The 26,891-nt window shown below is 36.5% G+C and overlaps 2 protein-coding genes across 2 annotated transcripts; both read left to right on the top strand.

The window, feature by feature from the left end:
• The first annotated feature begins 98 nt into the window (after nucleotides 1–98).
• LOC121408735 (prostaglandin reductase 2-like) lies at nucleotides 99–12,657 on the top strand. Its single transcript, XM_041600346.1, has 7 exons — nucleotides 99–247; nucleotides 1,893–2,011; nucleotides 4,975–5,169; nucleotides 5,822–5,992; nucleotides 9,135–9,344; nucleotides 9,700–9,912; nucleotides 10,968–12,657. The coding sequence occupies exons 1-7, from the start codon at nucleotides 205–207 to the stop codon at nucleotides 11,073–11,075; spliced, it is 1,059 nt and encodes a 352-aa protein (XP_041456280.1). The 5' UTR covers nucleotides 99–204; the 3' UTR covers nucleotides 11,076–12,657.
• Nucleotides 12,658–18,379: 5,722 nt separating this feature from the next.
• On the top strand, nucleotides 18,380–22,468 carry LOC121406928 (spore wall protein 2-like). The gene is made up of 5 exons (XM_041597803.1): nucleotides 18,380–18,557; nucleotides 19,745–19,845; nucleotides 20,561–20,890; nucleotides 21,138–22,004; nucleotides 22,346–22,468. Exons 1-5 carry the CDS (start codon nucleotides 18,380–18,382, stop codon nucleotides 22,466–22,468), a joined length of 1,599 nt encoding a protein of 532 aa, XP_041453737.1.
• Nucleotides 22,469–26,891: the final 4,423 nt, after the last annotated feature.

Below are 26,891 nucleotides of genomic sequence, written 5' to 3'. Positions count from 1 at the left end.
TGCACGCAGGGTGCAGCAGCGCATACGGGGCAGTCCAGGGTGCACGATGGGCGTGGGCGATTGGACCGGCTGCTGCATATGAATTGGTTACGTCAAGCCCACTTGCACTGTACTGGCAGCACGATAAGCAAAGCTGTAATAAGTCAGGAAGAAGAGTGGGACTCGACGTGGTCTTCACATCAGTAACGTTAAGACTTAGCAGTGATGTCGGAGTCAAATAGGAGGGTTATTCTTCGTTCGCGTCCAGGTAGATGCCTAATTCAACAAACTAAGCCAAGGCAAGGGGGATTGGCATCATATTGGGGGTAACCCAGGCCAGGGAGCTCCCGCTGCGGGGGCGGGAGCTCCCTGGGTTACATTGGGGGATGCGTATAAAGTAGCAATTGCTTTGTTTTGCTAGCCTAATGGCTATTGTAATTTCCAAATTCATGAGTTAAGAGTTAGGATTTTACTCAAATCAATTATGACATTGACAATGACACTGAAAAGAGTTACTTGTCTCAAAAGCTGAACGTTGAGTGTAACCATTACCATGGTAACGTAAACCTGTAATCTCAGATTTTAACCCATGAAAATGATGATAAACAGAAACAGGTATTGTGCATGCACTAAAAAACTGCTGGATAGATTATCTAGATCTACTGTGAGAATACCAAGTAGGCCCTAAATGTAGCTACCTGTACCTGCTACGGGGGGGGGGGGGGGGGCACTTCCATTCACGAGTGGATACCATGCGCGACCATGTGCAGAGATGCCAAGTTCAAAGACCAGCTATGCGTGAGAATCTGAGATTTTCTGTGAATCTGAGTGAGATCACTGACATTGTGTACAATGTATATATAAGGATAGGCTGTGAGAGTTGCGTACGTGAGACAGAGATTTGAGGGGATGAACAAGAGTCCAAAATGCTTGAGTCTCATGCCTGTACTACTTTAGGCTTTATCATGATCTTCATCTCATACAAGATGAAGGCGGTTGCTTCTTGTAGGATTAGTGGTTTAGTGGTGTTGAAAACTACGGTACTACTCCATGAGCCCGGGGGGGGGGGGGGGGCACTCGGTATATAATGCATAGTGGGTATGTGCCGCGGAGGGGACCCCCATTTTTACACTCAAATTTCCGTTCCGAGGCATAGCATTTTTGTCTTGTTGAGAAAAAGAACAAAGAAAGCCGCTCCAAGGCATAGCATTTTCTTCTTATCGAGAAAAAAGAAGGGAGAAATCCGCTGCAAAGCTTCGCATATTTTTCGTTACGCCGCTCCGATAGCATCAATCTGCTGCAATGAGCTGCAATTTTGGTGAAAAGCGGCCGCAGAGCTCACCCAACCGCGCTAGCTGCATCATGCACGCATGACCGTTCTGTAGGGATGCATATACGCACTCACACGCTGGCCATCCGTACGAAGGACCCCCGTTTTCACAAACATTTGTCGTTCCGAAGCCCGTTCCGAGGACCCTCCTTTTTACAATAAGCCCTCTCCAAGGCCCCCATTTTTTGTCTTGCCCGCGGCACACCCCCACCACTTTTTTGGTCGAGTGCCCCCCCCCCCCCCCGGTCCATGAGCTTGTGTGAGGTGTCATGGAAGCTAAAATAATTCTCTGTATGGTACTTCTTTTAAATTTGTCTGTTGTTGGCATTGGTATTAAGTCTTGCAGGTAGACATGCTCGTCAGGGGCTTCAGATTAGAAGGGATTTGAAAGTGGGGGATTGCACCAAAATTAAGTAAGGGGGCGGCTATACACTTGCATAAATATTAAAATCACAGTAAGATGGTCATTCATTATATGATTCGGGCTGTATAGGCCTGATACATATAGGTCTTACAGGTCATCTCTTTGACTTTTTTAATTATTTCCAGTTCTTTGCCACTTTCTCTACATTTTTCTTTGAAGGGGACAGTGGTGTGACGGTAACAGAGAATTTTGCAACAGAAGAATGTCCATACCCAGCTGACCTTCCAGATGGCCAAATCTTGGTGAAAACTCTATGCCTATCAGTGGACCCATATATGGTATGAAAATTCAGGTTACTGTGATGATCAATAACCAGTAGCGGACCGTGACCCGGAGTAGACAAAGCATTGGGGGGGCACTGCATTGTTCGTGAACAATGCCGTGCCCCCCCAATGCTTTGTCTCCTCGGGGTCACGGTCCGCCACTGTGATGATCAATAACTATTGTTGGAGTTTGTATTATGTCATTTAGATACTTACTCAAATATGTTCAAAACTTTTGTGAGAACCTTTAGTTGTACCTAATTAAAACTACCCCAGCCATTAAAAGTCTCATATGTAGTTTGATAATATAACTTTATTCAGAGACTGGGCAGACCCAAACCAATGTTTAGAAGGTCGCAGAAGTGCATGTAGGTATAATTAGTTAATTTAGTCAACTTCAAATGGATCTGACAGGTTAAAATCCTTTGGAGATATGGTTTTCATTTAATTTACAGCTTTAGATTCTTTTATTTAAATTCTTGTTTTTGTCTCACCTGCATAGCAGGTGAGACTATAGGCACCGCTTTTCCGACGGCGGCAGCGTCAACATCAAATCTTAACCTAAGGTTAAGTTTTTGAAATGACATCATAACTTAGAAAGTATATGGACCTAGTTCATGAAACTTGGCCATACGGTTAATCAAGTATTACTTAACATCCTATTAGAGTTTCATGTCACATGACCAAGGTCAAAGGTCATTTAGGGTCAATGAACTTAGACCATGTTGGGGGAATCAACATCAAAATCTTAACCTGAGGTTAAGTTTTTGAAATGTCATCATAACTTAGAAAATATATGGACCTAGTTCATTAAACTTGAACATAAGGTCAATCAAGTATCACCAAACATCCTGCAGGAGTTTCACGTCACAAGGTCAAAGGTCATTTAGGGTCGATGAACTTTGGCCGCTTTGGGGGTATCTGTTGAATTACAATCAAAACTTTAAGTTTTTGGATCTGATTCATGAAACTTGAACATAATAGTAATCAAGTATCACTGAACATCCTGTGCAAGTTTCAGGTCACATGATCAAGGTCAAAGGTCATTTAGGGTCAATGAACTTTGGCCGAATTGGGGGTATTTGTTGAATTACCATCATAACTTTAAAAGTATGTTGGTCTAGTTCATAAAACTTGGACATAAGAGTAATCAAGTATCACTGAACATCCTGTGCGCATTTTAGGTCAAATGACCAAGGTCAAAGGTCAATGAACTTTGGCAATAATGGGGGTATCTGTTGAATTACAATCAAAACTTTAAAAGTTTTTGGATCTGATTCATGAAACTTGGACATAATAGTAATCAAGTATCACTGAACATCCTGTGCAAGTTTCAGGTCACATGATCAAGGTCAAAGGTCATTTAAGGTCAATGAACTTTGGCCGAATTGGGGGTATTTGTTGAATTACCATCATAACTTTAAAAGTATGTTGGTCTAGTTCATAAAACTTGGACATAAGAGTAATCAAGTATCACTGAACATCCTGTGCGCATTTTAGGTCAAATGACCAAGGTCAAAGGTCAATGAACTTTGGCAATAATGGGGGTATCTGTTGAATTACAATCAAAACTTTAAAAGTTTTTGGATCTGATTCATGAAACTTGAACATAAGAGTAATCAAGTATCACTGAATATCCTGTGCAAGTTTCAGGTCACATGATCAAGGTCAAAGGTCATGTGAGGTCAATGAACTTTGGCCACATTGGGGGTATTTGTTGAATTACCATCCTATCTCTGTAAAGTGTATTGGTCTAGTTCATAAAACGTGGAAATAAGAGTAACCAAGTATCACTGAACATCTTGTGCGAGTTATAGTAGTTTTCAAAGTTAGCACTGCTGCTATCTTGAATCGCGTGATGCAGGTGAGACGGCCAGAGACATTCCACTTGTCTTGTAAAGGTGTCTTTTTTTTGTGGTCTTGCTATTTTATTTCTAGATTGTCTTACCATTTCTTCCCTTTTATAAGACCTAGAAAGCTCATTTGTTGCCTGATATATTGTTGTCAGTCTGATGTTAACCAGCAAATAACCCATCCTTGATCAAAAATACATATTTTAGTGAAGAAAACGCTCAAAGTTTTGAAAGAAAAATAAATAAACTTAAACTTTTTTTTAAAACAAGTCCATACTTATTACCAATAATGCATATATCATTTCCATTTATTTGAAGGCATGATAAAAGGGCATTGTAGATTAAATGCCTTGCTCATGGGCATAGGTGCCGCGGCCAGGGATCGAACCCCAGACTTTTTCATGAATAGCCAGGCGCCTTAGACCACGCGGCCACGGCACCTCCACTAAACTTTTACTTTAGTTTATTTCTTAGATTTAATGCACTTAGTGCGCATTGTTAATGTAAATATAACTTGAGTCAAATGTGGCAGTCATGTTACCCTACATGTAGTCAAACAAAGCACAAAGAGTTAGCATTCGGTTTAAATACCATTTAGTCCATTTCTGATTTTATCTGAGAATTTACTCATAGGCTAATACTGAATTATCCATTTTATAACAATAAATTTTTTATGATCAAAATGTTCTCATTTGAAAAAGTGCAAAATAAAATGGTGAACAGTGGAAATTAAGTCATCTGGGCATTAGACTAAATTACAGTTAGATCAAGTGAATATTAGCCAAGTGACAGATGGACTAATTGGTAATTAGACTATATTAATATAAGATGTTTAGATGTGATGGTGCTTATAGATAATCTGAGCATTAGACCATCTGCTTGCACACCAAGTGGATACAATGCTGGGCGTTGTGGCGTGCGCCTGTAATCCAAGCTGTGGGGAAGTTTCAAATTGATGCAGAGGTTCGAGGTTCGAGCCCTGGTCACGTCTTTCGGATGGTGACGTTAAAGGTCGGTCCCAGACGTAAATAATCTGATAGATACATGTCTGACAAAACTCAAATACACACACAAACCAGAAAAATTGCCCCTGCTCAGAAAGTGTGATTATTTTAATCTCTGCAGAGAAGCCGACTGAATGAAAAGACAAGAGCTGCATATCTGCTGCCGTGGAAGGTTGGTCATACTGTAGATGGAGGTGGTGTAGCACTTGTTCTGGAGAGCAAGCATGATGATTATAAACCTGGTGACATTGTACAGACTGCCTCCCTACCATGGCAACTGTACAGCCAGGTCAAGGTCGGTCAGTACTTTTCAAAGGTAGGCAAGCATATTTTACAGTAATGGAAGTATACGAAGAATTGGCACTATAGACTACTCATACATTTCCTGGATCAATACCCAGGATTGTGATATATCAAGCATGTAGTCTTAGATATTTGGCATTAGAATGATAAAACATTTTCTGTTATTTTCATATTTCCCAATGACCAAAATGTTTACAGTACACTTGCGTGCATTTTTTTTTTCTTAGTTTGAATAAAGTTTGGTCACTTATTTTTAACTGAAATTCACAATTTGTGTTTCTGATTATTTCATGAATTGATACAGGAATGTGTATTGATCAGAAGGCTGCTGCTGTTTCTATACTACTACTACTACTACTACTACTACTACTACTACTACTACTACTACTACTACTACTACTACTACTACTACTACTACTACTACTACTACTACTACTACTACTTCTACTACTACTTCTACTACTACTTCTACTACTACTACTACTACTTCTACTACTACTACTACTACTACTTCTACTACTACTACTACTACTACTACTACTTCTACTACTACTACTACTTCTACTACTACTACTACTACTACTACTTCTACTACTACTACTACTACTACTTCTACTACTACTACTACTACTCATACTACTACTACTACAACTCTTTTTTTACAGGTAGAGAAAGCCTTGGTTGGAGACCATTACTCCTTAGCTGTTGGAGCACTTGGGATGCCAGGTCTCACATCCCTGCTTGGAATCAAGCATAAAGGTCATTTAGTTCCTGGAACCAATCAAACTATGGTCATCTCAGGGGCTGCTGGAGCATGTGGAACTGTAGCTGGGCAGGTCAGTTGGCAGTCCATTTATGTTACATGCTTAAGGGTCTCTTGCACTAGAGATACATGGTCAATTGACGGTCATGATGGTCGCTAAACTGTCACTGACCATTGTGGACTGTGCACCTGCTATAATACCGCATCACTGCCAAACACCATAGTACACTTAACATGAAATGTTCTCAGTTATCGTTATTGTGGAAATTGTAATTTTATTACTAATATTTTTATAGGCCTTTATGATCATTAACATCTCCTTATTAACTTACATGGTTGAGTATACTTGGGTGTAGGCACTGGAAGCATAGCTTATTTTTCCCTCTTTACTGCTTTATCCCATCTCAAGTATGGTTCCATCCTAGCTTTAGTATTATTATTTCTATCATTGTTATTGTTATTATGACTGGTATCATTTCATTTACTATTGATAGTAGTAGTTCTATAATTAGGTGGTCTGTCTGTGACAGATCACCTCTTAATTTCGTCAGAATTTTCTTATTACTTTATTTATTTATTTTTAACGATTTTCTTGTCGCCAAGTTATCTCAAAATAGACTTGATCAATTTCATTGAATTTCATGTCATCTATAGGATCTGTCATGGACACGTCAAAATAAGCTTTTCAAGGTCATCAGGTCATGATGACGTCATCTAGGCGCCATTTTGTAAAATCACATTATCAATCATATCTCCATTATCAATTATCAAAAATCAATTAAATTAACATCACATCAACTTCAGGTCAAGGGTCATCAGGTCATGTCATCAAAGGTCACCTGGAGGTCACGACGCGTGCGTCAAAATTTCAAAATGCTCAAAATCACTTTTTGACCAAACGAGAGTACGTTTCAGGTCATTCTAAGCATTTCAAAAATTTGCGCGCGCGCACGCATGCGTGCGCGTTTCCGCGCGTAACACCTTAACGCAACGCAGAAACACCGTTTTTTTTACATCATTGCATTGATAATAAAATTCTAAACAATTCGATACCTTGATCAACCTTCTACGACCATTAATAACGAAATTAACACCCGTTAAAGTTTGCAGCACGTGTGCGCGCGAGCTCTCACTATAGGCCATATATGGGCAAAAACATGCCAATTGAAAATTCACTGTAGCTCTTTAAATAGTCCGTTGACCCCCAATTTTTTTTTCATATATCGATAGAGTATGAGTTGTAGATTTGATTTCATGTCACCATTGTCCCTAAATTATATCGTGACGTCATCAAAATGGCGCCTAAACTAAAAATTTTATTTTTTCAAAAATGACGTCATCAAATTTATGCAAATTTGGTTGTAACTTCTCGAATATAGATCATTTTTCGCCCAGATTTCGATATGATGTAGTTTAGAATATACTCTTTCTCCTCAATATACATAAATTTTCGTTTTGAGAAACGCATCATTGCGTAAAACAGCGATGAAAAGAGGCATGTCATTTTTCCTCATTTTGCGTGTAATCTCTATGGGACATGACTTTTTCTCAAAACTAGATTCGACATTCCTCTATTTCGTGAGCCATATCTCCATTGTTTCTTGTCAGTTTTCCCTGAGCTTTTAGTATGTTGTAGCTGAGATTCTAAACTTTCGGAAGTGTGCCCTTCATTTTTTGATCAGATGCCGGGATCATGCCCGTATTTCACTTGCAAAATTGGACTTGTAATTCTCAAAATTGCTTACGTGTATTCTCTATGGGGAATATCGTGGCTTCGACTGCTTTCTAAAGGGCGCGGGTTCGAGTCCTGGGGTGAACAAGATGATTTTTTTTCACTTTTTTTTTCTTTTTGCCACTTCTTACATGATCCTTTATGATAATTAAAAGGTATAAAAGTTAAAATTTAACAAGATAAAACAGATTATAATTGTTTTTTTCATATCACATGTGTTTTGCGTGTAATCTCTATGGGACATGACTTTTTCTCAAAACTAGATTCGACATTCCTCTATTTCGTGAGCCATATCTCCATTGTTTCTTGTCAGTTTTCCCTGAGCTTTTAGTATGTTGTAGCTGAGATTCTAAACTTTCGGAAGTGTGCCCTTCATTTTTTGATCAGATGCCGGGATCATGCCCGTATTTCACTTGCAAAATTGGACTTGTAATTCTCAAAATTGCTTACGTGTAAAGTCTATGGGAAATATTCTAGCTCAATCGGTTAGGCGTCAGACTTGCAACTCATTCAATCATGCGGGCAGGGGTTTGAGTCCGCGGGTGAACATGATTTTTTTTAATGTCTTGCGCACGATCAATTATAACAATTCTAATAAATAATAGCTAAAATATTGCAAAATAAAACAGATTATAATCACTTTTTTCATATTAAATCTATCTAATCATATCCGTCCATCCGCTATCTGTTATAAATCTATGTATATTTCTTTCTATCTATCTATCTATCAATCCATCCATCTGTCTGTCTATCTATCTACCTATGTCTATCTCTCTGTCAAATATATATCTCCCTGTTTGAATATGTCTCTCTCTCTCACTCTATCTATCCATATATCTGTCTTTCTACCTACTTTGTATATGTATCTGTCTATCTATCTCTCTCTGTCTAATATGATTTATCAATCTCTTTACATATGTATATCTATCTATCTTTCTATATATCCATCTATCTATCTGCCTGTCTATCTTTCTTTCTATATGTATGTCTGTCTGTCTGTCTGGCTATCTATCTTTCTATCTGTCTGTCTATTTCTATTATATATATATCTATTTGAATATGTTTATCTATCTATATCAATATATCTGTCTCTATCTATCAATCTCTCTACATGTCTGCCTATGTTTTGTTAATATAACCACCTATCATTTATCTCTGAATCAATCACTTGATCCATCCATCGCGCCATCCATCAATATATATAGTCATGATCTATCTTCTATATACATCTGTTTGAATATGTATGTCATCACTACATTAATAATCACGATTGTCATCACCACATTAATAATCACATTGAGCAATGGTAAAAATTTATTCTTAGGATGTCTAGAATCAAGATTATCAATCATATCTAAATGATTCAATTTATACATTAGCCGACTCTGAATGAAAAATCATGACAGACCACGTAATTCGTCCGCATGACAAATTAAATTCTAGTGATTATCAGGATCGTTGTTGATATCATCGTTGTGTACAGATAGCAAAGATCCAGGGATGTGGACGTGTTATTGGGATCTGTGGTACCGATAAGAAGTGCGAGATGCTAACTGAGGAGTTGGGTTTTGATGTAGCTATTAACTACAAGACTCAGAATGTGGAAGAGCGTCTGAAGGCTGCCTGCCCTCAAGGAGTAGATATCTACTTTGATAATGTCGGAGGAAACATCAGTGATACAGTTATAATGCAGGTAAAATTGATGTGAGGGTACTGTACTAGGGGGGTGGGGGATGATCTACTGCTATTACAAGATGTCCACCAGAAAATCATTTAAAATAATTGTTTTTCATATGAACATACATCAATGCAGATTTTTTTGTTTAAAACACATTACAACCTCAGTTGTTTGAAATAATGCTGTACGTAGTATGGACCAAATATTGTCTTTTCATTGAAATTTCAATGTCAAAAAGTTTGGATGTTATCATTATTTTTCCCTCCTATGATATTTAAGAAGACTTCTAAAATCTTATAACTTAAAAAAAATGAAAGTATCAGTGTGATTTTGTATACAAATTAATGGTTGTTCAATTTATTCTTTGCAGATGAACAAAGACAGTCATATTATTCTGTGTGGGCAAATTTCAATGTACAACAACTTGCATCGTGAATATCCGCCTCTGTTAGCAGACGATATAGCACAGAGACTCAAAGATTTCAACATCAAAAGAGAGAGATTCTTAGTCCTGACATATGAACAAGATTTCCCAGAGGCCTTGGTTCAACTAGCAACATGGGTCAAAGAAGGAAAATTAAAGGTTTGTTGTTTTAGTTATATACATGTTATGTACAAATATAAATTTGTTATATGCACACCCTGGGGTCCATATACGAAGAGTTACAATAATGGCAACTTTCATTTTGGCAATTACCATGGTGACTAATCTAAGCAACCAATGACAATCAAGGTTTCATTTGGTAGTTACAATAATGGCAAAGTTACCATAGTTGTAAGTCTTTACGACACAGGCCCCTGGTCAGTATGCAAATGAGGGAAATATTTTATTTTTATCTTCATTATGATGTGAAACAAACTTTATTTTTCACCGAACATGTGGAATTGCCATTCTTTTAACATTTTGTGATTTAATCAAGAACATCTTTATTGTCAAATGAAAAAAAATCAAATTTTCTATAATTTCTTCTTGTACATCTGATTTTGATGAAATTCTCATCTTTATGCTTTGATTTGTTTCTTCTTTTTTTTAAATCAGATTCTAAAATGATATGTTACTATAAAAAGCCTTGCAGTATTCATCAGTGATCTGACATGATATTGTCCAAATCTAGCTCATTTTTGGAACATCTTATCCCACTGTGGTTTTGACTCAAAATTATAAGGGTATCATATGATGGATGGAATATCAAATGTAGAGGTACTATGACAAGCTGAAGGCTGTGTTCTTATCAAATCATTCAAGGACAAAAAAAATTGATTATGTTCAAAATATGTCAATTTTCAAATTTCTTCATGTTCTCTCAATTATTGTCCCGATGTGTAATAAGATTCATCGCATATGGGTGTTTGCTTGGAAAGAAGGTGTAGGGTAGTGCTTGGAAATGCATTCTAGATGCTCTTATAGCAGAGAGTAGTGCAAAGAGGGTGAAGCATTGAATGGAATTGCTTGTGAGCCTGACACTTGGAGAGACACTTGAAAATTAGGTCTATGTACTTATCATGATTTTGGCTGCTCACTATTGATGATAATCGCAAGGACTTTGTACACAAAAGTGTTGCTGATGAACTTTGTTGTTGATTTTGTTGTGCCGTATGTAAACAAGCCTTATTTGTGCTTTTATTTTTGTTTGGCAGGTAAAGGAGACTGTGACTGAAGGTCTGGAAAACACAGGAGCAGCATTTGTTTCCATGATGTCTGGTGGTAATGTAGGAAAACAGATCGTCCATGTTGCAGACCCATAAAGATGTCAGTTTATTAATTAACCCAAGACCTACTGAAAACAGGTTGTTCTTGTGTACTGAGTATAAGAATTATAGAATTTAGTGGGTAAGCAGACAAATAACAGACCTTGGGTCTGGGTCTGTTTCATAAAGAGATATGACTACATGTATGATAACTTACTATCATCATTTCCATGGTAACATGGCTCATCTGTCAATTTAAATTGAGGTTTCCATAGTAGTTACCAAAATGTCATAGTTACCATTGATGTCCTGATAAAGTTTCTCTATAAAAGTCAGTCTTGATAAATTATAATTTTGATGACACAATTCTGTGATCAAAAGCTATGTAAACCTCTTTTTCATTTTTATGAATAGACCAATTTGAGCCTTACGTGACTTGTATACTGCCACATCTAGAGGCTGGCATAGGTGGGTGGTGTGAGGAACAAGTTCCAAGATGACCATTGCTCCTCAATTGCTTGTAAGAGCAATCTCTGGGGAGCGTTTCATGAAAGGACTTGTCTGACGTTTTATCCGACAAGTCCCATTTGATCCGACAGTTACCATAGTAACAGTACCTCTCAGCCAATCAACATCAGAGAATGATGTCAGATGAAACACTCTCCGGATCTTCATGCGAAGCATGTCCATCTAAGATGAGGAGCACAGGATTTTCCTCTGTCCTATCCTGAGCACACTGCTTGAGGAAGATCTTTTCAAATCACCCCAACATCAAATCGCCATCTACAAATCCACTTTTTAATTTTCCGTACAGGCAGCCATTGGGACCTCCTTGGGTGTAGTTTCCATGTATTTTTTTTTACATGCAATATTTCTGTGGGCAGGTAATGGTAGATGGGCATCAATAGGAGTTATCCGGAAGGGTCTCTGCTTGAGCTGTTACTGACCAGTACTTCAATTTACTTTTTTATTCCATATCAAAAGATGCATGTCTTTGCACTTAGTTGACACTTGACAATGCCTTGATGGGCTTCATGTATCTTGGTCAGGTATTCAGCTCTCAACTTCTCTAGAATGATCAGTCTAGGTCCCTTGAGTAGTATGCTATCCTCAATCGAGAGCTCATCTCGAAATGGCCAGTACTTGCGAAGTGTCTGACTCATGCCACACTTCTCATCAGGCCATCCTTGTAAAATTGTATCACGATGAGGACATAATTCTTGGTCCTGTGCTGCACGTGTCGAATCTCTTGTCCGCTTTGTGTCTGAGAGCATTAGTTGATCTGTATCGATGCTTCTGGCTCTTTGTCCGGGAGTGGATTGAGTCACAACATGGCATCACAAAGGAGCATATCCTTGCCTGATTTGTACTTGATTATCAGGTCTTATTCATGAATCCTTAATCTTAAAAGGACTGGGGGGTTATGATGCCCCCCCTCAACACTTCGCACGATATTTTCGTTATTTTTTTTCACTGAAGTCTCATGCAACTTTTGATACCAAATTCTCAACATACGGGCATAGCATCACAATGCCACATGACTTTTTACAACACAACTTAATGCCGAAAATGGCTCATTTTTATTTTATTTTTTTCCTAAGTCTATGGGAGATGAATTCTTAAAAGGGTGATTATTTTTCATTCTGCTTAATTAATTTAGTTTTTAAATGGTCTAATAATTTCCATTGAAAAAATATGTAAGGAAAAAGTTGGCTTTTGCATTATTTTTGTTTGTGGAAAGCTTTAAATTAGATTACAAAGATAACATCTTGAAATCTTGGTATGTCCCAAAATCTTTGATGTTTCCCTCAGAGTGTATTGTTCCAAGTTGTCTACCTCATACTCAGAGAGCCTCCTAGTCTGGTCGAGAGACCCCTGCACACCAAGAAGCTAATCTGAGGTTGTTGACTGGATCAAGCTTTTTATCCACTTTTGTTAGAACTTCGTCAAAAGAACTTTCATTCAACTTGTTTCGGAGAGAAACCATAGCATCCAGTGTATCTTTTATGATTCCAGAAACATGGCTGGGACTGGCTTCTGGACCAGATCTCTGCTGCTGAGCCTGAGAAAAGGCAGTAGCACCATCAACAGTGGATTTACCATTATCCATCAATGAGCGAGCAATAGCTTGTCAGATTCACATATTTTTGGGGGCTGCCTACCATCGTACCATCTTTTCAGATTTTCCAAATAACAGCCCCCCTTTTTTTTGCTGTTGAATAATGGGGTGGGGGATTCCACAATTTACACCAGAATCCACCCCTCCCCAGCAATAGGCCTGATTTTTATATTTATAGGACATAGTTTAGAAGTCTGGAGACATAGTGGGATTGAGCCTTCAATACAAAAACAATTATCAATTGAGTTTTAAAGTAAGCAAAGACATTGATTATCTTTGAATCAAAACATATTTGGAATACAAGTTTATTGAATATAAAGTATAATCCAGGGGTCACTCATGAACATTTTTACTTTTATTAAAGCAATTGTTCCAAAGCCACAGTGTAAACAGAAGTCAAGATAACATAATTATGTTTTAGAAGAACAACTAAACAACTTGAATTTAATTAAGTATGCCTGCTGGAATTAAATTGCTCTGACATCTGTTTTTTCTGATTTTCTGAGAATTTGATTTCATATTTATGTGCAGTGCTTCATATGTGTATTATCAGCTGAGCAAAAAATTTTGGAAATGTTTTCTTTCTTGAAGGGCAAGTCCACACCATTAAAAAGTGGATTTGAATAAAAATAGAAAAATAAAGCAAGTATAATACTGAAACTTTTTTTTATAGAAATAAGATGTAAAATAAGAAAGTTATAGCATGTAGAAAGTTTCATTTAAATATCACAACACAATGATATGCAAATGAGAGAGTTAATGATGTCACAGACCATTTCTTTTTTTATTTTATTACATGAAATAAAGAATATTTCAATTTTATCAGATTTGACAATGAGAAAGCATCAGGTTACAACAATGGCCATCCCACAATTCAAGGGAAAATTCAAATCTTTTGTCATATTATTACAAGTACATGTATAAGGAAAAATATAAGAATTTTTATGTAATAAAATACAAAAGAAATTGTTGGTGATGTCATCAGTTACCTCATTTGCATACCAACTGGGATATGCATATAATAGGTTTTTTTTTCTTTTTTCATTCAAATTGACTTTTTGCTGGGGTGGACTTGAAAAGAGAAGGGTGTGATATAGACAGTGTGCACCCTGTTGGTATCATAAGTATCAGTGGCGTACCTAGGATTTTCCACAGGGGGGCAAACCGCCCGCCAAAAAATTTGACAAGCAAAAAAAGGGGGTCTTCGGTCACAAATTATAAAGGATTTCGTACCAGAAAAAAAAATTGACAAGCAAAAAAAAAAAAAGGTCTTGAAGCTCGTCAGGGGGGGGGGCAAAAAGGGTCTTTCAAGCTCGTCAGGGGGGGCGGGGATAAGTCCTTTGCATGGGTTGTGGCTCGTCAGGGAAGGCAGACTGCCCCCCCCCCCCCCCGTAGGTACGTTAGTGATAAGTATGTAAAATGGATTTTTTTTTTTTAGTATATCATCAACATGACCCTCTCAATAAATTACACAGTTCTTCTTAATCAGTAGCCTTATAGCTGTGCCAGTTATGTCAAGTGATAGGTATAACTATTAACATGAATATTGTGTTTGAACTGAACTTTTGTAAGTTGTGTACTTGCATTTCAATACCGGCAATGAGAGAATTATAAAGTCAGCTATGTCTTGTTCTTTAAATATTGTATAATAGACCAGTTCGTAATTACTTCATGGGCAATTTTGGTCAAATGACCTTTCATTTCTTTCATCATGATAGGCAGATTTCAAAGCAAGATATTGTGTAAGCTTGCCTTACATAGCAGGATGAAGAAATTGAATAGACCAGGTGACTAGAATAGCACACCAATGAACACTTAATGAATGTATTTGTTGCATTCCTACTTTGAATGCATATCTTAGCATGTTGCACAATGTACTTGACAAACTGTGAAATACCAGTCGTTCGTGGAAGCATTGTTGTTTTTGTGGATGTAAATGAAAACGACAATTTAAAAGAATATATGAATAATCAAGACATCAAAGTTGGTGCTTATCTCATTAGATTTTAAAGCACCATGTCACTTTAGTACAAATGACCTTCTGATCATGCGTAGAATCTTTTGATCATGCGCAGAAAGGAACTACGAACTGGCTTATAGGGGTAAGTTTGCAAGTGTCCTTACTATCTTTATAGGAGCATTTCAAAGTACCACTTTTGCCCTTCTTAACCTTAAAAAGTTAGTTAAATCTCCTAAAATGTCCTCGAAATTTCTACCGTGATTTGTGGTAATTTTCATTTCTGTCAACAGTCATATCAACTGATCCCTGTCTGCTGGGAAGTGACTCCATCCTGCTCAAATAAACTGCTTTGTTTGATGTCAGGGTTTAGGCATACCAAAGATTGTCTTTGAAAATTGATATTTATGTATTTCTGTCATTATATTTTAATGCTAGTAATGTTGATATTTTATTTTTGCTATAATAGTGTTTGATGTCAGTTTTCAGACATACCAAATATTCTCTTTGAAAATGGATAAATATGTATTTCTGTAATCATATATTTTAATTGTATTTTAATTCTATTAATATTTTATTTTTGCTATAATGTTTTATGTTTTTTAGACATACCAAATATTGTCTTTGAAAATGGATAATTATGTATTTCTGTAATCATTTATTTTAATGCTATGATTGCAATAATAATATTTGATGTAAGTTTTTGATATACCAAAGATTTACTTTGAAAAAATTTCTGTCATATTTTTGTTAAATTGTAAATGCTATTAATGCAAGTATTTGATTTCTGTTTACTGTATTCAAAATACATTACCTCATTCCGTCTAATATGTGTCACTGCCATAGAATCACCAGATTTATATCTCATTCCATTTTATCTATCCAATTCACTTTCTTATGAGGGTGTCACACCAGGGGAGCTTTTCATTAACATTTTTCACCTGACAAGTCAGATCTGACAACTTTCCTCGATTTTGATTGGCTGACATGTACTGTCACCATAACTGTTAGATGAAAATGGACCATTCCTTCATGAAATGCTCCCTGAACCTGCCGGCATATATCGACGTACATAGGCTATTGCAAGCCTTTTTATTCACCCCATTTCTTGATATCAAGAATTACCTTTCTTTAACAAAACCAAATAATTATTTTTTTATAAAGGCAATTAAATTGTTGATATTTTGTGCAGTTAGATAACACAATTCATGATATCAAGAAAGGAATGCTTTGTACCAAGACACGGGACTAGAGAAAATGGCTTGCCAGATCTATTCTGTTTAGATTTCCATTTCCATTTTGTATGTATTATCCATTTGATTGAAGATATATATTTGAATTTATCTGTACAATTTAGTATAATTTATGTGAGTAAAGTTTATGCAACTCTAGATCTCATCACCTGCAGGCATTCTTTAATTGTGGTCTCTGTTTTCAATAATTTGGGGCTGTTTGAAATATTTATTTAATCATTAAATCAAGAGACAGAAAGAAAGAGGTGAGGATGAATGAAAGAGGGGGATATAAAGAAACAGAAAAGAGGAGAGATAGCTAGAGATAAGCGGCCGAAAAATAATTGAGAAAACAACTGAGACTATCTGAATAAAGAGAAATACTTTACTCCACCCTCTAATAAAGAGAGGACACAATTAACTGATAGAATGTAGAGGGTAAACAGAATAGCTGCTGGCTAGGGGGAATGAAAAACATACATGAGAGAAAATAAAAATGTAGTTTTAAAGATGGTTCTCACTTGGATTTTGGTAGTACTTTTTAGGCAACTTGAATTGTCGACAAAAAAGCCATTCACCTATAAACGTATAGTGCTTATCAATATAACGTTACATTTTTTTTTTTGGGGGGGGGGGTATTTCAAGGCTTATTTTAGAAATATGAGGTAGACTTTTTTTATATCGATAGATTTTCTGAAGCCCTAAGATGAAACAAACTTCATGCATGACTGGGTTCCAAAAATGGTTTGCGCCAAAATGATAGAAATTGGCACAATTCAAGCAGCAGTATGGTTAGAGCACTCGCAATCAAAAGTATTGAACTTTGCATCATTATGTTTGACATATGTGTCGGTTTCATTCAATAATTTAATTTATCATTTGAGGATGAGTTATGTCTAACAACTATTTTTTAAAGTCAGAACTAGATTCGAAGTCCACAAAATGAATAGATAAACTCTCAAAAGTGTTAATATCTTCGAAATTTTTTTCTTTTAATTCTTCTTCTTTATCGTCCTTTATTCTCCCTTATGACGAGGAAGGAGAAGAAGGAGGAGAAAGAAGAAGAATTTTTCAGAGTTGAAGAAAAAAAGAAAAGTAAGAAGAAAGGCGAAGGAAACTAGAATGATATTGAGGAAGAATTTGAGTAAAAGAAAGTGAAGAAATGGAAGAAAATGAAAAAGTGAAGGAATGACAGAAGGTGATAAGGAAAAAGAATGATTAGTACATAGTAAATAAATGAATAAATGGTCATGAAAATACATTTCATGATCATCCAATGAAATTCCCTCGGATAGAAACCAACTATTTAGCACAAACAAGCACGAAATATAATGTAATTAAAGCTTGTTTTAATAAGTTATGATGTTCCATTAATAACCTACTTGGTTCTAATCACTACGAATGTCCCGTCCCAGCATTTTTAGGATCGATAATGAATGAAAATTTTAAATAAAGAGTAAAAGAACGAAAAAAAAAAATCATAACCCATACTGATGACCCTGTACAATCCACCAAGACCCACCATTGTTTAATCTACGCTTTAAGGAATTTTTCGACGGTAAATACTCGTATAAGTGTGGAAGAGGCCGTCATACAGGTAAACCCATAAGAAGGCATACAGGAGCAGAACAGAAAAAAGGGAGAATTTTGAATGGATGCTTCCAAATAACATCTTCATATAGGGGAAATAATTATTACGAACATGATGAAAGGATCTTTCCTTGCTCCATCAATGAGAGTTTTATCGCTCGTCGGGCATTTGTTTTTTATATACTATATTCTTTCCGAATAGACTATCTGAAACCCACATGGTTTTAATTAATTCCCGGGACCTATATACTTATTCTCCCTTCAGTTCATGCAATGTAGTAATCCAAGAATTTTGCGGACGCGAATGTATTATTACGTCATAAGCAAATTGCGCGCTCCAAGAGACAAGCAAAGGTTTGTTTACATTTTCTTATACTGCTATCAGTGTTCTATTGTGTTACTTGCGGTTAGCATTAGCCTATAGTTCTTTACTTACAGTGTTTCGAAATTTATCTCAATTAAAATGGGATGCATTCGGAGCAAACCGATTCATCGACAGGATGAAAGCGAGGATGAGTACGTCTTCGATAGCCTTGATGAATCTCAATCTACTGGATGCAAGCTGAGCATCGTCGAAAGTAAATCCACTGAAAACTCCTCTGACGTCAGGAGCCTACCAGAGAAGTTGGATATTGGGAATGGTAAGCATATCATACCTCAGAATGAATTTTGAAAAAATACGGTTTAAAACTAGTTCGTTTGTTCATAATTTTAATGTTTTATACGAACTCAAAGAACAACTCTAAATCAAGATTGACGAAAAATCTCATGGTATAGGGTGTTAACTGTCAATATTAATTTTCCGGAATCATAAATTAATCTTAGATCCCCAAAACAATAGTCTTTAAATTAGAAAATTGCAATTTGTTGATGGTATGGTTGTTGCATTATCCATTATATAAATCGGTTTTCTTCAAAATAGGGGCCGCGGAACGGTTTTCAAAGTGGGGGGGGGAGTTGGCTGACCATGGAAAAAAAATCATAATCCTATGGTAATTTTTACGTTTTTGTACACGTTTTTGGAAAAGAAGCCACCCCCCCCCCCCCCCCCGCTTCCGCGGCCCCTGCAATAAACCTGTTTTATATGTTGTTGATATTTTTATTGTCGAAAGATGAAAAAGCCAAATAAAATTACAAATCGGAAGTATATAGGTCTATAAAAAATAAAGTGGAATTACGGCTGGTAGCTCATATTCTAATGTATCCATGGGGAAGTTGGTAATCATGATTGTGAATGTTTTCTTACAAAACTTTGGTAGTTTATAAATGCTATAATTAGGGGAGGGGTGAGATAAGACTTTATGGAAATGTTAATAGCACGGCCGGGAGAATGAAATGATGAATGATGAAATGAGACACACCCTTTTCCCCAAAAAATAAGATGAATATAGATAAAGATTAACGAAGTTATAATTTGAATTCCTTGCATAAATCGATGAATCTGTATGTTTTGTCAACATTTACTTCAATGGGTGCTACTTTTCTATGTTGATTTTAAAAGAGGAGAGAGTTTATCCAGGGCTATGGGAACGGTTTTTAAATAGGGCACTGGTTTCCTAAAAAGCCAAAAGAAAAAAAAATCATTAAAAATTGAAGGCGATTTGGAGTCAAATCTTAATATTTTAGCATATCAACATAATTTCCAGGGGGTGTCACCTATAATATACACAGAACCCCCCCAAAAAAAAAAATCTTATTCTATGTATTATTTCATTGTCATGATCATTCAACGCTTTTTATGGAGTATGAAGAACCTTACAAGCAAAATCGTCATTTGCTGATGTAAGAATACAAGTGATTCATTAATTCATTTTATTTTCTGATGAAGATTATCATGTTGCGATCACCCAACGGATCGTTTCCACCTCAAACGACAACAATGAGGAATCTTCTGATGATATCATGACACAGAGAGTACAACTCATCAAGGTATGTTACTTCAGTCCAGGGGCATGTTGCATTAAACTTTTGCCATGAAAAACTCTGGCAAACAAACTTATGCCATCGACATTATATCAACATATAAAAACAAATTCTGGCCAAAAAAATGCCAAGGTCTTTCTTTTATGCAAGAGGTCACAGGGCGCCCGATCCAGAATGTACAGGGGGTACTTCACCCCCCCCCCCAAAGAAAAAAAAGGTAATTATAATTCAGCAAAATCAACAAAGGGTATACCCGCACGAGGAAAATTTTTCAGTAATACAAAAGCACAAATAATAATAATAAAGACTGTTAAGTATATGTCATAACTGTGTATCTCAAATGTAGACAAAACGTACAACGCTCATTTATAAAGAACGTTACGCATAGTGATTTTGTGGGGTAAGATTAAAATCGATCTTTTAACCAAATTAATGATTCTAACTAAAACTCTTCCAAAGGTGCACCTTTCATAAAGAGAATGAAAAAGCTCTTTATATTCTAGAAAATATTCATTTAAATTATATGTATTCATTACTCATATTGCTTCAAATTAATGAAACACGTTTCCTCATTCTATTGCCTATCAATTTTACGCATCCACGTTCCTGCAGCATTTGTGATTTTGTTCTTTTAATTTCTATGCCTATTTCTCATCCATAATCAAAACTCAACTCTTTTATTGTATTCTAGCTGATTCTTGTAATCTTGAATGTTATGCAGGATATTGCCGACCTTCAGATGGCTGATTTAAGAATGGCAAGGGAAAGGTTTCACAGAACCATTATCCAAAGAGATGCCAGGAAAGTAGTTGCCTTACTGAAGAGTCAATCATCCACTGATGACACACAGATTGATGGAGAGAACGAATCTTCTGCAAAGAAAGTTGCACTCTGGCAATTAGAGGAGGAGGAGCAGAAGAAAGAGGAGGAGGAGGAGACTGAGGAGGAGGGGGACAAGGGGAAAATGGAAGAGGAGAATGAGCAAGAGGAGGAGGAGGAAGGGAAGAGCCTTTCCGAAGACACAGCTGTACCCGAATTTAGATATTTTCAGGTTTGTTCTCTAATTATTGAAACTTTCCAGAAAGTGATACTAAAAGAGGATATTAGCCTCACCGATCTAAAGACCAACACTGAAGACACTATACTACGAACTAAATTCACTTTCATTCTTAGGCTTAAACCACAAGTAGATTGAGAAACAACATAATTAGTGTACAAGCAATGCATTTATATTATGTAGATAATAATAGATTATTGTAATATTTCTAAAAGACTACCAATTTGATCTTATATCGCAGGATATCATCGCCTCTCAGATGGAAGAAATGAGAGATGCGCGGGAGAGACTTCATCGATGCGTTATCATGAGAAACGCTATGAGAGTGGTGGAGGAACTGAGGAGACAGTCTACGAGTGATACGGAAGAGGAGAAGGAGAAAGAAGATGGAGAGGAGGATCAGGACGAAGGAAAGGAAGAGGAATCCGACAAGGATAATGAGGATGACGAGAACGAGGAGGATGACCATAAAGACGACGACGGAAAGGAAGAGGAGTCTAGCAAAGATAATGAGGAGGAAGACGATAGGGATAACAAAGGAACGGAAGGGGAATCTGACAAGGATAATGAGGATGACGAGGACGGGGAAGGCGAGAAGGAAGATGACCATGACGAAGACGAAAGAAAGGAAGAAGAGTCTGACAGGGATGATGGGGATGACAATGGAGATAACAAAGAAAAGGAAGAGGAGTCAGACAAAGATAATGAGGAGGATAACGATGATGACCGAGGAAAGGAAGAAGATTCTGACAAGGAGAATGAAGATGAAGCGGATGACGAGGAAGTCGAGGAGGAGGAGCAGGATGACAATGAAGATGACAACGGAAAGGTAGAGGAGTCTGACAAGGAGAATGAGGATGACGAGGACGAAGAAGATGAAGGGGAGGATGACAATGAAGATGACGTCGAGGACGAGAAGGATGCTGAAAATGACGAGATTGATGAGGAAGCGAATCACGAAGTGGAGAAGGAGGAGGGAGAAAAGGATGGAAAGAGCAATGAGGAGGAGAAGAAGGATGACAAGAAAGACGAGAAGGGACAGGAAGAGGAGCAGTTTCATGATGAAGAAACAGACGAAGACGCAGAAACCGATTTCAGCTATTTTCAGGTTTGTTCTTGATTCGTTCTTCTCAACATTTAGAAACCTGTTTGTGTATTTTTAGGGTGATAATTTGAGAGCACTAAAATCATTAATATGAACTAGAAAATAGGAAGAAATCAGGTGGGCTTTAAATAATGCCTAATGGATTGGATGTACTAATAAATTTTTAAAATTTCCAGTTCAATTCCACATAAATTATGTTTCACGGAATGAGTTATTCCGTATTCTGAAAGAACGGACCTTTTAATTAAAAAAAACCCAACTCATTCTAAACGTAAATAGTAAGATCTCAATTAATGCTAAGTTATATCAAGTAGATCATAATTGAATTTCACATTGATTCGCAGAACATGGTCCAGGCTGAGATGAGCAGAAGAATTGAGAGCTGCTCGGGAAAGAATACACAGTTGCGTTATAAGAAGAGACGCATGGAGAGTAGTGGAGGAACTGAGGGGACTCTCCCTCAGTGAGGAGGAGGAGGAGGAGGAGAAATACACGGACAAAGGATAATTATGGACAGTATGAAGGGGAGGAAGAAGAGATGGAAGAAGACGAGGAGGAGGAGAGGAACTGAGGGGACTCTCCCTCAGTGATAAGGAGGAGGAGGAAAACACGGACAAAGGAAATGGACAGTATTAAGGGGAGGAAGAAGAGATGGAAGAAGACGAGGAGGAGGAGATGGACGCCGTCGAATAGACAGAGCAAGTAGATGAAGACGAGAAGAACAGGAAAACTGAAAAGAATGGCGACGTCGAGAAGGTTGATGACAAAGAGAATGATTATGCTTGTCAGTGGAGATCTTGGGGGAAATCGAAGAGGAAAATTGGAAGGAGAATGGCGAGGGGAAGCAGGATGGGCGCCATAAAGAATTTTCAGTAGTTCCCCATTTCCACGGTTAGTCGCTTAGTTCTTACAGAATTATAACATTACATAACATCTATGAATTGAACTTAAACTTAAAAGGTTAAAATTAAAATTAGAAATATCTTTTTCTGAAATGAAATATTGCTCATTCTTTTAAGTAGTTCAATTGTAAATTGTAATTATTTAAAACTTGTTTAAAACGGTAGATTTCATAAGGGCGGCCGATCCAGAATGTACCAGGGGGTACTTCACCCCCCCCAAAAAAAAAGGGTAATTATAATTCAGCAAAATCAACAGATTATGTAACGAAAAAGTAACAGATTTCCTTTTACACCTATTTTTTTAATCTCATGTTGCAGGATACAATCGAGTTGAAAGAGCTTATAATTGTCCAGCAATAATTATATTCATCTCTGCGCCATCACAAGGGATGCGTTGAGAACAGTGGACGAGCTGAAAAGACGATCTTCCACTGGTATGAAGGAGGAAAATGAGGTAAAGAATGAGGAGGAATTGGAGGTTCATCAACATCGTAATCTGACAAGTCAGAATCATCAGACAACTTTCTCGATTTCGATTGAGTGAAAACTAAAGAACATTGTTCAATTGTTGAACAAACAGACTTTGTCGGATAATACCCGACAAACTCCTTCAAGAAACGTACCATGGGAGAAGAAGAGGGGGAACGGGGGGGGAGCCCGGGGAGGAGTCCTACGAGAAGAACGACGTTGAAGGTGATAACGAGGACTAGGAGTAAGAAAGGAGGGACTCGACGAAGCGGATCCGGACGAAAAGAAGGATTATGAAGATGTTGAAGAAGAAGGCGATGATGAGGATTGTGACCAGTATTGCAGTATTCTAATAAGGGTTTCAAACCAGGGAGCTTTTCATTAACATCTTTAGTTCGACAAGTCAGATCTGACAACTTTCCATGATTTTGATTGGTTGACATGCACTGTCACTATGGTACTTGTCAGATAAAACATCCAACCATTCCTTCATGAAACGCTCCCCTGAACCTGCCAGGATATGTTGATGTACATAGGCTGTGTCAAGCCTTTTCATTTAGCCAATTTCCAAGAATTGAATGTTTTGTACCAAGAAATGGGATTAAAGAAGAAAATGGCTTACCAGATCTATTCTGTTTACATTTGATTTCTATTACGTATGTATGATCCATTTGATTGTTGGTATATATTTTAATTTATCTGTACAATTGAGTATAATTTATATGGGTAAAGTTTATGCAACTCTAAATCTAATCATGTGCAGGCATTACATTATGTATGTATGATCCATTCGATTGATGATATATATTTTAATATATCTGTACAATTGAGTATAATTTATATGGGTAAAGTTTATGCAACTCTAGATGTAATCATGTGCAGGCATTCTTTAATTGTGGTCTCTCATTTCAATAGTATAGGGCTGTTTGAAATGCTTATTTGATCATTAAAGGATGGTTCGGGCTGAAGATATTTATACCTAAATAAATAAAGCAAAATTCACTGACAGAGCAAAATTCTGAAAATTTTATCAAAATCGGATAACAAATAACAAAGTTATTGAATTCTAAAGTTTATCAATATTTTTGTGAAAACAGTAATGTACATTGTCATGAATATTCATTAGGTGGACTGATGATGTCACATCACCACTTTCCTTTTTCTCATGTTATTACATGAATTTATAAATGTTTTATTTTTTCACACATTTCTAAATGATGTGTCTTCATGATGAAATAAGTTGTGGCAGCAAATAACTAATGCACTTAATCAGTTGTCAATCCAATTGTTTAAGATCTTGGTAGAAAAATGTTGAATAAACATAATTTCATATAATAAAATACAAAAGATCAAGTGGGGGATATGACATCATCAGCCCACCTAATGAATATTCATAAAGACATGCCTAGAACTGTTTTACCAGAATAATGCAAATCTTTGAAATTCAATAACTTTGTTATTTTGTTATCCGATATCAAATTTTGAGCGCTTTGCTCTATGATTTTTTCTCTATTTATTGAGATATAGATATCTCTAGCCTGGACCTTCCCTTTAAATCAGGAGACAGAAAGAAAGAGATGAGGGTGAATAAAAGAGGGGGATATAAAGAAAAGGAAAGAGGAGAAATAGAGAGATATGCGGCCAAAATAATAGAGAAAATAGAGAAAAGACTATCTGAATAGAGATAAATACTTTTATACTCCACCCTCTAATAAAGAGAGGACAAGTCATAATTAACAGATAGAATGTAGAGGGTAAAATGGTTTATCACTTGGAATTTTATAGTACTTTTAGGCAACTTGCATTGTCTACACGAAAACCAGTCACCCATAAACGTACACTGCTTATTAATAAAACGTTACATTTTTTTTGGTTTGCAGGGACATTTTTTTTGGGGGGGGGTCAAGGTTAAGTTTAGAAATATATATGAGGGGCAATTCTATAAAATGATCATTTTTTACGTCCGACCCCCATTTTTCTCAAGTCTTACTTCAGTTCATAAACTGACCAAGCCATGGTCCGTTTAGAACATCACAGATTGTCAAAAAACAAGAAATCAGAGACAGAAAATTTCATGAAGGTCCCACATATAGGACGTGCATATTTTATGGAATTTCCCTGAGGTAGACTTTTTTTCATATTGACAGATGGTCTGAAGCCCTCAGATGACACAAACTTCATGTATGACTGGGTTCCAAAAATGGTTTGTGCCAAAATAATAGGAATGGGCACAATTCAAGTAGCAGTCTGGTTTGAGCACTCGCAATCGAAATTATTGAACCTTGCATACATTGTGTTTGATGTATGTGTCGGTGTCATTCAACGATTTTATTTGAGGATAAGTAATGTCTAATTTTTATTTTTTAAATGTCAGAACTAGACTCGAAGTCCAAAAAATGAATAGATAAACCAATAAAAGTGTCAGTATCTTCGTACAAGGTTATTCTTTTTTTCTAATGTTTACATCTTTATTTTCCCTTATGACGAGGACGAACAGGAGGAGGAGGAGAAAATAAATTTTGCAGAGTTGAAGAAAATGAAAAGTAAGAATAAAAGGCGAAGAAAAGAGAATACTATTAAAGAAGAAGAATTGGAATAAAAGAAAGTGAAGAAATGGAAGTAGAAAATGAAATGGTGAAGGAAAAACAGAAGGGGATAAGAAAGAAGAAGAATTAGTACATAGTGAATGAATAAATAAATGGTCATGAATTCATCCAATTAAATTTCCCTCGGATAGAACCCAACTATTTAGAACATACGAACACGACATGTCATTAAAGCTTGTAATAATAATTTAGGATGTTCCATTTAACCAACTTGCATGGTTCTAATCACTACGAATGTCCCGTCCCAGCATTTTAAGGATAATTAAATGAAAATTTTAAATAAAGAGTAAAAGAAAGAAAAAAAAAAACTTGCAACCCATACAGAGGACCCTGTGTAATGATTATACAGGGTCCTCAGTATGAGTTGCAAGTTAGACCCACCAAAATAATTAAATTCATTGTTAAATTTACGCTTTAAAGGAGAATGAAACCCTTGGAATAAGATAGCTTGTGTGAAAACAGAAAAATTAAAGAAACAGACCAACAAAAGTTTGAGAAAAATCGGACAAATAATGATAAAGTTATGAGCATTTGAATATTGCAATCACTAATGCTATGGAGATCCTCAAATTGGCAAAGCGACATATATGTGTGATGTCACTTGTGAACAACTCTTCCCATTACTTACGTATATAGTTCACTTAAATTGCCTTTTTTTATCACATCTATCAGTAGATCATGTATTCTTTCTAGAGGAGGGCATGTAATACAGATTTTAAAGAATACACCATGGATAAAGAGTTTGTATCACAATAAGAAAAAGCAGAAAGAGACATTTTGAGGGTATTTTATAGTCCATCAAAGGGAAAGTTGTTCACATGTGACATCACAAATCCTTGTCGCATTGCCAATAGGGGGGAACTCCATAGCATAAGTGATTGCAATATTCAAATGTTCATAACTTTCTCATTATT

This window comes from Lytechinus variegatus, chromosome 2 (assembly GCF_018143015.1).
Source record: "Lytechinus variegatus isolate NC3 chromosome 2, Lvar_3.0, whole genome shotgun sequence".
NCBI classification, from domain to species: Eukaryota; Metazoa; Echinodermata; class Echinoidea; order Temnopleuroida; family Toxopneustidae; genus Lytechinus; species Lytechinus variegatus.
Note: the sequence above shows the minus strand (reverse complement) of the source record. Positions and strands in the feature narration are given on the sequence as shown.

Coding starts and splice junctions, on each gene's coding strand:
- LOC121408735 (XM_041600346.1), top strand. CDS start 205: ATGTCGGAGTCAAATAGGAGGGTTATTCTTCGTTCGCGTCCAG. Junction 5,993..9,134: donor GTGGAACTGTAGCTGGGCAG/GTCAGTTGGCAG, acceptor CGTTGTGTACAG/ATAGCAAAGATCCAGGGATG. Junction 9,913..10,967: donor TCAAAGAAGGAAAATTAAAG/GTTTGTTGTTTT, acceptor TTTGTTTGGCAG/GTAAAGGAGACTGTGACTGA.
- LOC121406928 (XM_041597803.1), top strand. CDS start 18,380: ATGGGATGCATTCGGAGCAAACCGATTCATCGACAGGATGAAAGCGAG. Junction 19,846..20,560: donor AGAGAGTACAACTCATCAAG/GTATGTTACTTC, acceptor AATGTTATGCAG/GATATTGCCGACCTTCAGAT. Junction 22,005..22,345: donor CCGATTTCAGCTATTTTCAG/GTTTGTTCTTGA, acceptor ATTGATTCGCAG/AACATGGTCCAGGCTGAGAT.